Source organism: Canis lupus, chromosome 14, assembly GCF_003254725.2.
Source record: "Canis lupus dingo isolate Sandy chromosome 14, ASM325472v2, whole genome shotgun sequence".
Taxonomy (NCBI): Eukaryota; Metazoa; Chordata; class Mammalia; order Carnivora; family Canidae; genus Canis; species Canis lupus.
Genome location: NC_064256.1, coordinates 46804197 through 46819782, shown reverse-complemented (window position 1 = coordinate 46819782; position 15586 = coordinate 46804197). Strand labels below are relative to the sequence as shown.

General features: G+C 35.4%; 1 protein-coding gene across 1 annotated transcript in view; it reads left to right on the top strand.

Annotated features, from left to right (window-relative positions):
* TBX20 (T-box transcription factor 20) overlaps window positions 1-15586 on the top strand; it is a 55275-nt gene that overhangs the window by 12229 nt on the left and 27460 nt on the right. Inside the window, exon 6 of the mRNA XM_025464616.3 lies at window positions 8491-8567. Within this exon, the coding sequence (XP_025320401.1) occupies window positions 8491-8567 (77 nt within the window). The remainder of the gene's footprint in view (window positions 1-8490; window positions 8568-15586) is intronic.

The window sequence follows — 15586 nt, the reverse complement described above, 5'->3', positions numbered from 1 at the left end:
AGGATTTTAAATGTCTCTTTAAATAATAAACTGTAGCATGTAAGGAGCGTATATTTAATTAACTTCAAGGTATCTAATGTATAACATTAACATTGGGTTTTATACTTTCTACTCTTTGTTATATGTTGGATTTCAAGTTTACACACTTCTTCACCCATAAGGTTTAATCTGACTCAGTAAATAACTATCAAAGTCTTACTGAGGGCTGGGTGCTGCTAAATACTTTCCCGTATATTTTCTTCTTTCCTGGTCCGCATAATCTTGAAAGCTGGGGGTTATAGGAACATTCTGGGGTGAGGATGCTGAAGCAAAGAGAGGATAACCAACTTTTTGCGGTCAAGAGGACCAGAAATAGAATTCCTTTGATAAACTTCAGCGAAAGGAACTCATTCAGTTTACTTGACAGATTTGGTTGTTTGTAGCCTCTCTTCGTCTTTGTACCTTGCTTTTTTATTTGGTTGGTTTTAAGGTAGCCAGGGCTATTACTCTCTTCTTGTTTTGACATTGTTATATTTTGAGTTCTGAGTGAGTAACTGGAAAGTCCTGCCTGAGAGATGGCTCAGAGACCAGAGTGGGATGAGTCAGCCAGAGGAGATACTGTGTGTTTTGTCTCTCGAGCAAAGTAAGAAAGTGAAGCTGAGAGCCCAGCCCTGTGCACTTGAGGAACTGGGAGCCCAGGGAAGGGATATGAGCAAAAGGCACGAGTAGATGTGTGTCTGTAAGGCATAAGCACCTCTAATTTCCATCTGCCTTGGAGTAGATTTTTCTTCACCACTGTGCCTGCCATTTTCTTTACCTGTTAACTGGAGCTAAGAACTGCCCAGAACATCTTGGGAATTCCTGTGAGGATCACATGAAGTGCTGTGTATAAACACGCCTTTGTAAACTGTCAGGCACCCTATAAATAAGGCATGTGGCTACTATTGGACTGTCTCTGGAGTGTTCAAAGAGGATCTGTCACTTTTTTGGATTCTAAAATGTTAGTGGCACATTTTTAAAATGAGATAACTGAGATAACAAATGTTATCATACTTACCATCTTAAAGTAAAAGCCAACTATTAAAACTTTTCAGTTATCTCTAAGGTAACAACACAAGAGTAGAAACTTTCAGAGAATGCCCAAGCTAAAAAGTTGGGTATAGATTGAAGCCTACAGGGCTGTAAAACACTAACACTGTTTCACTGAGAATCTGAAACATTGACACTAACTCTCCCAGTTTTTAATCTGAGGACGTAGGTAATACGGTTATCATAGATTCAGAGAACATTCCTGAAACCTTCATTTTACACAAATTGGATTTACGGCTTTTATACTATAAGGTGTTAGGTTTGTACTTCCACAAGAAATCTGTTGATGTTTGAAAATAAAACAGAAACCTGTCATGTGAAAATTTTATTGCTTTCATCAGAATTCTCTATGCAGAAAACCAAAGTGAGAATAGGTGAATTGTTTTTGTTTGTTTTTAGTGAAAATAACAGACTGAAGAAAATTGAAGGAAAGTTTCTCAGGATAACACCTTAGATTTAGTTTAATAAGTGAAGGAGCAATCCTGATTAAATGTTGGCACAACCTCTCGGATCATGAGAGGAATAGGAGGTTTTATCTACATAATTGTAATAACAGCTGATATTTAGGTACTTACTATGTGCCGGGCACCATTTAAAGCACATTGTCTGATTTCATTTTCACAAGGATATTATGAAATAGGAACAAACAGTATTTGTATGTAGCATTTATAGCTGGGAAAATTGAGGCATGAGGTTAAGCTCCCATCACAGATTTAAATCCAATGGGTTAAATTCAAAAGTCAGTGTTCCTAACCTATAAGCTTGAGGTACTTGGTTCCCAAGAAAACAACTTTACCTCCTCTCAGCTTCTGACGCTGATGGACTTGGAGACATCCTTTTTAGAGGATTTCAACTATTTATTTTCTTTTTTTTTAATTTCAGGAAGTACGCATTACTTACCTGCTGTGTGCAGAGCACTGTTCACGCTGCACAGCCTCCAGTGTAATGAGATAGTAATCATCCTAAACTAGCAGCTAATAGGAACCATACATTTTAATGTCATTATCTCATTTAATTTTTTTCACTGAACTTTTTATTTAGAAAAATTTTCAAATACCTGAAAGTTATATGTACCCAAAGAATACAGAAATACTAATTCACAGGAATACATGCACCCTGATGTTTATAGCAGCATTATCGATGATATCCAAATTAATGGAAGCAGCCCTAGTGTCCATCGACTGATAAATGGATTAAAAAGATGCAGTATATATACACAATGGAATATTACTTAGCCATAAAAAGAATAAAGTCTTGCCATTTGCAATAACATGGATGGAACTAAGTATTATGCTAAGCTAAATTAAGTCAGAGAAAGACAAAATTGTATGATTTCACTCACATATGGAATTTAAGAAACAAAACAAATGAGCAAAGGGAGAGAAAAGAGAAGCCAAAAACCAGACTCAAACTGGTGGTTAGAGAACAAACTGATGGTTACCAGAGAGGAGGTGTGGTTGGGTGAGTCTGGGTTAAATAGGTGTTGGGGATTAAGGAGGGCACCTGCTGTCATGAGCACCAGGTGATCTATGGAAGTGTTGAATCACTATATTGTAAACCTGAAACTAGTAGTGCACTATGTATTAACTAACTAGAACTTAAATAAAAACTTAACCAAATATCCAAAAGTTAAATAAATGGTAAAATGAACTCCATGTACTCTGTACCCAGATTCAATAATTAACATTTTGCTGGACCTTGTCTGCCCTATTTCTCTGTATCATTTCTCTCTTTCCCTGTATCATTTGAAACTAAGTTGCAGACATCATGATACTTTACCTGTCAATAATTCTACAAATATATACTGACAATAAGAATATTATTTTAGTAAGTACAATATCTTTATCACAGTTAAGAAAACTAATAAGTGATTCCTTAATATCTTCTAAAATTCAGTTTGTATTAAAATTTCCAGGATGGACCAACAGATGTTTTTTTATAATCTTTCATTTTCTCCCTCTGAACTAGAATTCAACTAATGTTCCCTGCTTGGGTTTATTACTTTTAATTTAGAAAAAAATCTCTACATTTCTTTTCAATATTTCATTTAATTCTGACACTAGTCTGCTGAAGAAGGCTCCAGGAGCCCCATTTTGTAGAGAGAAAAAAAAAAAAGGCTCAGAGTAGTTAATACATTTGCCAAGGCCATGAATCTGGTAAGTGATAGAACAATTTTCTGAGTCTCAAAGCCTCCCTTGGTGGCATCATGCTAACTAGGCTGCAGGCCCAAAGAAGTGTGACCACTGACCGTGTCAAGGTTTGAAAAAAGAATTTGAAAATGTTGCTAAATAAAAATAGAGTCAGGTACTAATAAATACACATCCTAACATTAATTGTTCTTCTGGCAAACATTTATTTCTAATTGAGATTTTAAATGAGCTCAAAATCTAGTTACCAGTTTCTAGCTATCATTCACTGCATCATTAAGTGTAAAGATTAATATGATTAGTGTATCATTTCATTGCTAAACAACCTACAATAGAAGTAATTAAATTTGGAACTAATTTTCTCAATAGATCCTGCTGTATCTGAGTTTATTTCTTTACATCCACCTTTAAACAATAGTTCCCATGTTATACATATATTTGAAATTCAGATAATAGTCAAAGATTTCATAAGCCAGTTTTCTAAATGGTTTCTAAACCTCATAAGACCAATCAAAATTCATGTTCAATAAACATACGTGGGATGAATAAATCAATTTGGGGATTAGTATTTTCATTAGTCTTAAGCAAGTTTCTAAATTTATCCTTGACTCCTTCTGAAGCCTCCCCGCATCTGCCACTTTTTCACAGCTGTACCTGTGCTTATGTACTATTTTCCTAAAACAGACATATAATAAAATAAACATACAGATAAAAAGCATGTACTTAGCATAAGTATTAGAATTCTTGCATGCACAAAGAACAGAAAGAAAAAAAGGAAGATTTAAAAGTTCACATTTAGGATCACCTTCATATCTCTTAAGCTTTGGATAGGACTGTTATCTTTTATCTATTTTAAAAAAGTGAAATCAGTTTCCAACAGAATTTGTGAAAAAGCTGCTCATTTATTGTGGCTGGTAGTTTTATTTGTAAGTAGTGAAAATGGGACATTTTTGGCTATTTTCTCTCTCTCTCTCTTTTTTTTTCAAGGAAATGATTGCATTTCTTTACATTATTAGATAAAACCTAAATACATTACACTTTCAACAAACTATTTTATAATTTAAGATTTAAAGGTCATACATTGTTTTTGAGCAGGCTGTAGAGTTGAAGCGTAGGTCAGGTTTCATTTTTAAATGCCTTTGGACAGATCTTTCCCTGATAATTGGAGAAATGGTCTCTGAGGACCAATTTCCCCTTGTGGCAGGGAACCCCAGATGGATTCAGAGTCCAGTGATACCACATGTCATAATAAGCACTGGGAAAGGTCTCCTCCTCCTCGGCCTAGCTAGCAGTGTCAAAATCTGCTCTCCAGTTTTGCATACATTTATTATCTATAGATAAAGGAGACATTAAGACTGAATTTCTTTGGCTAAGAAATGCATTATGTTCCATATTATGGAGATAACAGGTGAAAAAACGGGTGTGTTTTTGCCTGAATTAGTCCGTGATTTGCATGTATGCAGCACACACCAAACTGCAGGATTTCATTCAAACATGCAGAGCTGCTGTTTACTGATTTTTCCTCACCAAAATGACAAACATTGTCGCTTTTAAATTTTGTTTTTTGAATTATAGGCTGTTCCTATAGTTTCATATGTTTGATTTTTTTTTTTTAACATACTGTTTGTAGTTGGCTATTTTGGGATCCTTTTGCAGTATCACCATTGACATGGATGATATTGTTCAACAGTGTTACAGGTAGTGGCAGGGATTCTATATTAGGAAACTAATGAAATGATGTCCACCTGAGATCACTTTCTGTAACGTGGGTCCTTTCTCTCATCAGTTCACAGATGCATAACTTTCTGAGTTATCCCAAATAGCATAAAGGTATATAAAACTGTATCTTCAGAAATGAATTTTTTTCAATGTAACTACTAGTTTTTATTGAAATATCCAGGGAATAAAATGTATTCCTGACCTTTTAAAAATACATGATTACCTAGAATGTTAAAATCTTGCTATTTAAAAATTATTTTAAAATTAGAAAACAAAATGAGATGCTGTTTATGTAGGCTCAAGAAGAGTTTTGCTAGTCCATAACTGGTAAAAAGATGAGCTCATATTTCTGATTGCTTGTCCTTGAAGCAAACTTCAACAGACATTTCTGGAGTGCTTATTATTGACACCCCAGTAAACTCAGAGACTAGAGATATCACAGTAAGCACAGTGGGTGTATTAGGAAGTTTAACTCATAGTCATTGTGCTGCTAATCACTACTCCATAAAACCTGTTCAAAATTGTACTGTTAATCCAGGGTCCCCATACAATTTTAGTAATTAGACATTTATTCAGCTTTGTTTCTCCCCTTTAAATTCCAAGAACAATTATTTTCCCTGGAATTAGACAAAATGGTCTATAGAGAAAGCAAATAGCTGGTTACTGTCTTAAGCTCCATTTCTAATTAGCACACTAAAGTCAAATCATTGCTGTAACTAGTTGGTAAATCTAGGTGTATGAGAGTACCTCATTCTATTCTCAAAACTTCCCTATAGTCTGAAATTATATTGAAATGTGAAGAAAAAGAAAAAAAGTTACCAGTGATCTGCTGGATATTATGAAAGAAAGTCTAGAAAGATATTGGAAATAGAAAATTCTGATAGTGAAAGAAAATTCCAAAGAAATCTGAAAACTCATTGAATGTAATTCACTTCTTCAGAGTTATGGCAGTAATAGATATGGTGACATCCTGCTTGAACAAACACACACATATTGAGACTATTCTCTGTGACAATTATGACATTCTGAACCATTAGTCTTTACTTTTTGGAAATAATGCAGAAAAGCAAATATAATTTTCAAAATCCTTTACAGGGACAAAGCAGATCAAAAGTCCTTTAATCATTACAACAGACAGATAATATTTTCTATTCTTTTAGTTTGTAAAGACTCAAACAAAGCTTGATATGGTTACATTTTAGAGGAATCGTTATAAAAGACTCCTTTTAAAATTACTTTTTCTATCAGATATCGGCCACTGTCTCCATAAAATTTTATCTATTCACTTTTAAATTTTATTAATTAGCTTATAGGAATTGAGCTTGAAAAGCTCAATTGAGCTTGAAAGAAGACTTAGCTTTATTGTTCTCCCTCCCAGTTTTACTTTGAAATTTTCATCTGGATTTGGTTCACTCTTTCCATCACTAACACTGCATTGGATGTGGTGCCACCCTCTTTAGTGGCATGTAAATCACTTTCAGTCCTAGTAAGCTATGTATCCCTCTGCTTATACCTTGCAATTTTAAGCTCCATTAGGGCAGGGACCATGTGTTCTTTATCTTTGCACACCCAACACTTAGCATAGTACATGATAAGTAATCCTCATTTAAATATTTGCTGATGAATTACTTTGAAAGCATTTTCATGAACTATAAAGCACATTGTAATATTTATATCATGAAATATAAGGCATATTAATTTATAATTATTCAATAGAAAGAGACACAGCTCCTATCTGAGGATTTAAAAGTCTTATTGGTGTTTTATAATCTTAGAACATGCTAATTGCGTGTTAGAAGAGGTTTACAGTTTATTTGAAACAAATAAACATTTTCTCCTGCATCTGGAAAATGGATCTTCAGAACTCAATCCTAGTTTGAAAGATGACTGAAACAGACTTCACCCTTTAGAAACCGATGGCTATAAAAGTGGTGGCAGTGTGCTAGAGACGGTTCTCTACAAACTGGATGGCTACGTGTTAGAGGCAACCTCAGAAGTTCCTGCATATCTCTTTATATGCAAGCTTAAATTAGCTGTTGTTTTTCACTAAGAACAGTTTTCTTCCTTCCTTCCTTGTTTACCATGTCCATAAGCTGAAAAGGAAATCAGTCTTTTTTTTTTTTTTTTTTGCTGCACTAGAGTGAAAAGGTTTGCAGTGAGCATTTGTGAGACACTGTCATATACTCTTATAAATTAATACTGTCAAATAATCGATCTTCTTCTAACTTGCTAGTGTTCATGACAGAGAAGGGGAATCTCTGTTAGGACAGAGATCTGGGAAGATATATTTTAAGTGATAGCTTCTTTGCAGTTTGTATATTGGTTAGCTCATATTTAGAAAATTCAAAAAAGGGAAATAATGCCTTTATTTTGTAATGAAAAAGGCAGTTCTTTAGGTGTTAATGATTTATAATGAATAGCAGATACACTCTGATCAGAGAAGAAGTTGCATTTTGGTGAAAGAGTATTTCAGGCTATTTTGGTTGTGTTTAGAGCTTATGAGGAGGACATGCCTCAACCTATTAGTTTTTCTCCAGGTTAAGACTATTTTGTGCATCTCTCTCTAAAGATAATGTGGGTTCTTGTTCTGGTACCAGTGAGCTAGGACTCTCTTTAAAGGTGTCTATTGTTCTAATTCAGATAGTGACCAGCTGTGTCTTGATCCTTCTGGCTTCCTTTTCAGGAATTTTACAAGTTGAGTATCTTTTAATCAGTGTTTATTTTGTGGCTTTGTAACCTGATGTCTGTTTCTTTGGAGGTGCAGTGCATATGATTTCATGGATCTTTTTCCAGTAATATTAATACTGTGAAAATTATGCACATTTAGATATTAATACTGTGAAATTAGCACATTTTAGATACTTAACACTTCAGACTATGATTCTTATTAGGGAGTATTTTTTCCACTATAAGCACAGAGTCTATAAATAGCATTGTATGAAGGATAACAAAAGACTGATTGATTCTAATTTAGTCAGATGGAAAGGGGAGCAGGGATAAATTTATACTCTGAAAGCTTTATAACATGTATCTATGTCATGTATTTCAATCCAGTATTGAATATGAAGCTATTATTGGCCATTTTATCTTTTTCTCTATTATGTTATATGATGTGTGCCCATAGGATTCACAAATAATGCTGCCAAGTCAGCAGGAGGCAACATTTTTGTTTTTATTCCCCATTCATTACCCACCAATGCCCGCCTTCTAGACACCTCTCCCATTACCCAGGCAAGCTGTAGCCTTTCACTGCTCTCTTCACAGTGTAGCCATATCGAGAAAGGCTCCTCTGCCCTTGACCTTCAGGCTGTTCTCTAGGACCAGCCGGTTCTCGAATCCCTCCTCTATGAGGGCCTCCATGACCAATGGTTCCACTGGGCTGTGAAGCTGTGATCCATCCCTCCCGTGAACTTCTCTATCACTTTCTACCCTTCTCACGATCCAGAGAGACCTTAAGTATTCTTGGGGTGGCATGGAAAACAAGCTCTCTATTTCAGATTTTACTTCCTTGACCTCAGAAATGATATCGTTCTGTTACCCATTCATTCCTTTCCAGATAACCAAGCTGAAAATAGATAGCAACCCTTTTGCCAAAGGATTCCGGGACTCCTCCAGGCTCACTGACATTGAGAGGTAATGAGAATTTTCTGTTTACCTTTTTGTCCAGATAAGATAAAGAGAAGAGGGAGTTTGTAAGAACTATTCCTTTCAACACCAGAGCACCATAACCTTCCTGTAGATAGTCTCCGATCCCCTACCCCACCTTCCCTTCCACTAGAAGCCTTGTAGACCTGCAGCTGCTTAAGCTCTGACAGCTGCTGCACCTGCATCTGTTCTGTGCTGTCTCCCAGGAAGTGGTTTCTTTGGTCAGGACATTGACTCAACTGTAAAAAAATAGAGTTTCTTCGTTATCAAAGACTCAATCCTTTTGATGATAGTAAGCTTCATGTCTCAAGTGGCAATTTGCAGAGAAATGAAATCTTGATAGCCTTTGCCTTCTGGAGTGGACATACTTGCTAGCATGAAGAATTTGAGTAGTTTGGAATTTTGAAGTCAGGAGATGTAATTTAATTCGAGGCACATATTTAACATACTGTGTAGACTGCTTATGTTTCACAGGAGAGAGATCAGGTCTCAGGACCTTTAAGAAAACAAGTGGCAATCATGTGCTTACAACTTCATTTTTTTGCTTAATTAAAATGATTTACATGCTGTGAGACCATCTATACGATGAGTGATGACTGTTGAGATCCATAGCTTGCCCATAGGAATGTAAAAAAAAATGTGTTTTTTTAGGGAGAAGATTTTTCAACCTAACCGATTATTTGTATCCCTCATGTAAACATACTATATAACTTTCTGTACTTTTTTGTGTGAGAACATTTAAGTTCTACTCTCTTTGCAGATTTCAATGATACAGTATAGTGTTACCAACTCTAGTCACCATGTTGTACATTAGATCTTTAGACTTTATTCATCTTCTGTACTTACCCTTTTATGTGGTTCAAAGTCTTTATTTGACAGGTAGGTGTACTCTAGCCACCAGCTCTCTGGTGTATTTTACCTCCAAATCTTTGTGTGATTTCCTCCTTACCAACTGCTCTACATTTCTGTCACACTCTTTGTTACCTAACACGTGGTCACATCTCCTGACCTCAACACTTCTCTCCAAATTGTCCTGGAAATGCAGATGAAGGGGGCATTCCATATTTTATTTAGCAACATCTCTCTGATTCTTCCCTCAGGCCTCCTAAGTAGCAGAGCATGGCAGGGTGGTTTTGATTTGGAGGAAAAGATAAAGCGGCTCAGTGGGGAGGCAGACAAAGCCAGCAGGAGAGGCTGAAAGTGGAGCGAGTGCTGTGGGATTTGAGTAGAAGAGAGAAATTAAGTAGTTGGAGAGCTTGATAAGTGGTCGAGGCTGCTGAGAGGGAAGGAAACTTAGAGCTTGTGATTGAAAGTCCACTGCAAACTGCAGAGGGACACCAAGTGGCTAGCTCTCTAGTGAGGCGGGATAGAGGCATGCAGATAGGCCTTGAGACCCAAGGCAGTGAGACTGTAGTGCCAGCAGTGTGGGTGACAAATAAGTCCAGTTACAAAGGCTGCTCTCATTCAGGCATGATCTTTTTCATCTTTTATTTCTGGAGTGGCAGGAGCAATGATTCTGAGCGGATGTAAACAGGTGGGATGATAAGTGAACTCTGTTTCAGTCAGGTAGCAGGTAAGAATGAGGACAGTGGGTGGCGCAGCGGTTTGGCGCCTGCCTTTGGCCCAGGGTGTGATCCTGGAGACCCGGGATCGAGTCCCATGTCGGGCTCCCGGTGCATGGAGCCTGCTTCTCTCTCTGCCTGTGTCTCTGCCTCTCTCTCTCTCTCTCTCTGTGTGACTATCATGAATAAATAAATAAAATCTTTAAAAAAAAAAAAAAGAATGAGGACAGTGGCTCAGTGGGGGCAGTGGTGGTATGTTTCTGTACTGGGCACTCTATCTTCTGTCTCAGATCAGAGGGTGAGCATGATATCCTGGGAGACAAACGCATGAGGTAGAGTCCTAGCTTTGCCTTCCACTGACTGAGTGATCCTGGAAAAGTCTCCTAGCCTCTGTTCCCGCATCTAGAAGATGGGAAAAATAACCTTGCTCCTTCAAAGGTTTATTAGGAGAAGCAAAAAAGAGGACATTTATAAAACACCTTATAAATCTAAAAATGTGAAATAATTATAATTTTTTTGCCCCATCTGAGTGTACTTCTAATAGTCTTAATAAACTACTCCTAGAGTAAAAATAGCCCCTTATTTGCATGTGTGCTCACGAGGTACAAGTCCTCAGACTAACTGCCCTTTAGAACAGCAGATTTGATAATGCATGCAGGCACATTTTTCACTTATTGAATAAGCATCCTGATGTGGGGAGCGCTCACATGTGCATGGAGCTGAGTAGCTTTCAATGGTCTGAGGGCAAAGAGAGCATCTTCTGTGACCAGCTGAAAGTTTGCAGGATGACCTAACTAGTGTGAAATTGGCCAAGGTTTTGGATTTCATTTCCAGGTATTTAAGTCTGAATTTTCCCTAAACAGCCTTTGGGGATGGGTCAAATCAGATCAATTGATCTTTAGAGACCTAAAGAAATTAAATTAGTCTGGAGTCAGTTACTGCACTAAACCATCTAGTAATTGAATTGCTCCTTGTAACTGATTGAAAACAGCCCTATCTGTAACAATATAAGGGACTTTTCCTTATAAGAGATCTGAGACAAAAACACATCTTTTTATGACATGATGACAGAAATTGCACTTTTCTAACCTAATTGAATATGATGTTATAAATATGTGGCCTTAATGATTTCAAGTTTCCTGTTCCAGATTTACAACTTCTATGTGGGACACCAAAACAAAAATGCCTTTGGGACTGGATCTGTTGTTAGCCTTACACCTCCAAACTCATTGTATTATTTCTTTGACAATTGCACAAGCTTTTGGGATACTGTATAAGGCATTACAGTTTTCCTGTGCTCATTTTAGTAGGTTCCATTCAGACACTTGAATGTCTCTCCTGCTCCATGTGTATGTAGCCTTACTTTTTAGCGACATTTCCTTCATTTGTAGAAGGAAACCCATCTCAATACAAAAGTACAAAGCACTTTCATTATACTTTGCACTTATACCTATAACGGACAGCTTAGAAGCAAACCCAAAGCCCAAAAGGATTTCTTAATATAACTGAATTTAGTTATTTAGTTCAGGGAAAGAATTATCTACTGGTCTGTCAGATAATAAATAATAAACAGACTGTCAGTTGGTAGGGTTTTTTTTTTTGTGGGGGGCAGAGGGGCACTTTGTACAGTAAGTAAAAGCATATTGTTACTTTTGAGAAAGGAAAAATAACTAGTTTTTTTTATGATTTCTTCAAAATTAAGTTTCTTTTGTTAGTTTTTTTTTTCCAAAGCAAGTTCATCCTCATTGCAGAAAAAATACTAACAAGTAAGAAAAAGAGCATAAATAAGTAACAAATCCCATTCATTTAGAGATAACCACTGACAAAAACTTGTATATTCCTCTAGATTCCTCTAGGTGTTTCCTATGCATGTACATTTACTTCCTTTAAAGTTTACGCACATACTATTTTTAACCATTTCCCCTAAATGTCAGTAGACATATGTCTGTAGTATACTTTTTAATGGCTGCCTAATTTTCCCCTGTGTATGATCATTTATTTGACCAATCCCATAAATTAGTTATTTATGTTTCCTACTTTTTATTATTATACACAATAGTAGGAGGAAAATATATATCTTTATCCATATTGTTTATTATTGCCATAGGATAAATGCTAGCAAATAAAAATACTGGGTCTAGGGATATATTTTTCTTTTATTGTTAAAAATTTGGGAAGGACCTAAATATTCACTAATAGGAAAATGGTTTAATAAATGTTAATAGTCATACAATGGAATTTTTAAAAATCATGGTAACATATGTAACATAAAGTTTACCATTTTAATTATTTTAAAGTAAACTGAAAATTCTGTGGCATTAAGTATATTCACGGTGCTATATTCATATTCATGCATATTCTATGCAGCCATCACCATGTTCCATTTCCAGAATGTTTCTATCATCTTAAATAGAAAATCTGTATTCATTGAACAGTAACTCCCCATTCCTCCTCCTCCAGCCCCTGGTAATGTCTATTCTGCTTTCTGTTTCCATGAATTTGCCTAGTTTAGGAATCTCATATAAAAGGGAAAGATATGGGCAGCCTGGGTGGCTCAGTGGTTTAGCGCTGCCTTCAGCCCAGGGTGTGATCCTGGAGACCTAGGATCGAGTCCCATGTCAAGCTTCTGGGACTGCATGGAACCTGCATGGAACCTGCTTCTCCCTCTGCCTGTGTCTGTGCCCCCCCGCCCCCCTCTTTGGGTCTCTCATGAATAAATAAATAAAATCTTAAAAAAATAAATAAAAGGGAAATATATACATGTTTTTAAGGCTTTTTATACAAACTGCCAGGTTTTTTTCAAGAATGATTATCCATGTCATGTACCCTTCCCTGTCCAACATAATCACCATCTTTTCATCTTTGCCAATTTGATAGGTGAAAATGTGTACTTTCTTTTGTAAATTGGCCTGTTTAAGTCATTATCTCTTTTTTTTTCTCTTTTGAGTTTGTTCATCTTTTCTTTTATTGATCTATAAAAGCTACTTATGTATTGTTAGTATTTTTTATTGTTTGTATGTATTGGAACCATTTTACCAATTTGAAATTAGTTTTTTTATGTATGTTTTTGTTAAATAGAATATTTTATCATTAAATCTGTTTTTCTCTTACCTTATGATTTCTATCTTAAGATGTTTTGTACTCCTAAATTCTATGAATATGTAAATATTCAACTACAGATTTCTGTCACTTTATTACTTTTTAGTTTTTTATTTAAAAACTCATGCAGTATTTATTTTGGTGTAAGATATAAAAAGACATGTCACTGTATATTTTTTACAAGTGGTTCCGATGCCATGTATTTACTAACATACTCCTTTCTCAGTTATTTATTTATTTATTTATTTATTTATTTATTTATTTATCTTTCTCAGTTATTTATAATTCCCTCTATCATATACTAAATTTTTGTCTGTAGTAGTGTTTGTAGTCTCTTTATTGATCTTCTGGTATTGTACTATTATAATTTTTGTAAATTGATAAAATACATAAATATTTGATGATACTTAGATATCTGATAGCACAAGCTCCAAACTTTTTTACTTGTTATTTTCAAATTTTCTTGATATTCTTTGACATTTATGCTCTCAGTCTTTGGAATCATTTTGTCAAGTCTTTCCCAAAAAAGTCATTGGAATATTGACTGGGCTTATGTTCAATTTATAGTAATTTGAGGGAGAAAACTCGTATCTTTACAATATTGGAACTTCCTTCTAGGAATATGTCATATGTTTGTCTTTTTACTGAAAGGTCTTCTTATTTTCTGTAGAAATTTTGATATTTGCTTTTCTTTTTTTAAAGAATATTTTATCTATATTTATATGAAAGATGCACAGAGAGAGGCAGAGACATAGGCAGAGGGAGAAGCAGGCTCCCCAGGGGGAGCCTGATGTGGGACTCGATCCCAGGACCCCGGGATCACGACCTGAACCAAAGGCAAACACTCAACCACTGAACCACCCAGCTGCCCCTTAAGAAGTTTTGATATTTTCAAGTTTATAAGCCCTACCCATATTTTCTTAGGCTCATAGCTAAGTCTACTGGAGCTACACTCCAATTTAATCAGTAGGCATTGGCCACAGATGGCTAGTTAAGGACTTGAAATGTGACTTTTTCACATTGAGATGTGCTGTTAAGTACAAAAAACAAACCCCATGATTTTGAAGGCTCCTTGAAAAAAGAATGACAATATCTCAAGAATAGCTTTAGAATACTGTTAGATGTTAAAATAATATTTTGAACATATGTTGGGTTAAATAAAATATATTAAAGTTTTACCTATTTTTTTAAAATGTGACACCTGGATTATTTAAAATTACATAAATTGCTCACCCTACATTTCTACTGGATGGTAGTATACAAGAGTTTTTTTGGGAGGAGGGAGCTTCCTTCTGAAAGTAGAATTTTAAATTAGAAATCTACCTACTATAGTCTGTAAAAAAGCAATTGATTCCTATATGTCTTTGGCATCCTGCCATTTTATTGAACTTCAAAAAAGGTAGTTTTAATAATTTTCCTTTTAGTCTCTTGGGTTTTCCAGTTAGATTGCTATGTAATTTGCAAAAATGATAATTTTATCTTTTTCTTTCTAATAGCTATGCTTTTAAAAATGTCTTTTCCTTGTTTTATTACACTACTAAAATTTTCAGGACCCTATTGAGAAGTAATGATGATAGTTGGCATTTTTCTCTTGTTCTTGTCTTGTTTAACAACGCCTCTGTTTAGTCATTATATAGGATTTTCATTGGCTGTGGGTTTCAGGAGGATATTCTTTATCATATTGAGGCAATACCCATCTATGCCCAAGGAATTTTTTGTTACCCTGTTAGTTCAATTATATTTAATGCTCCTTTAACATCTGAGAGAATTTTAATTATTTGCCTACTTTTAAAAAATATTAATTATAGTGTCTATGTTGAACTGTGCATTTATTCCTGGAATAAATCCTGTCTGGATTTTATCTGGGTTTCTTATAATAGATTGCTGGATTGAATTCCCCTGTATTTTTATCAACCTTGGTAACAGATTTGACTTTGTTTTTTCTTTCCTTTTCTGTCAATTTTTGGTATCAGGTTTCTGCTAGTTTGTTCAAATGTTGAAATATGTTCCTTCTTTTTATTGCCTGGATCATTTTAAATAGCAAGGAAGTGATTTTACAGTCTTGCCCATAAATTCATCTGGATGGAGTACTCTTATGGGGAAGACTTATTTAACTACTTAAGTTCCATAGTTTATCAGGAAATATATAATTAGCTTTTATCCCATTTAATGCTTTTTGTCTTTTTTTAAATTTTTATTTATTTATTTATTTATGATAGTCACACACACACAGAGAGAGAGAGAGAGAGAGAGAGAGGCAGAGACATAGGCAGAGGGAGAAGCAGGCTCCATGCACTGGGAGCCCGATGTGGGATTCGATCCCAGGTCTCCAGGATCACGCCCTGG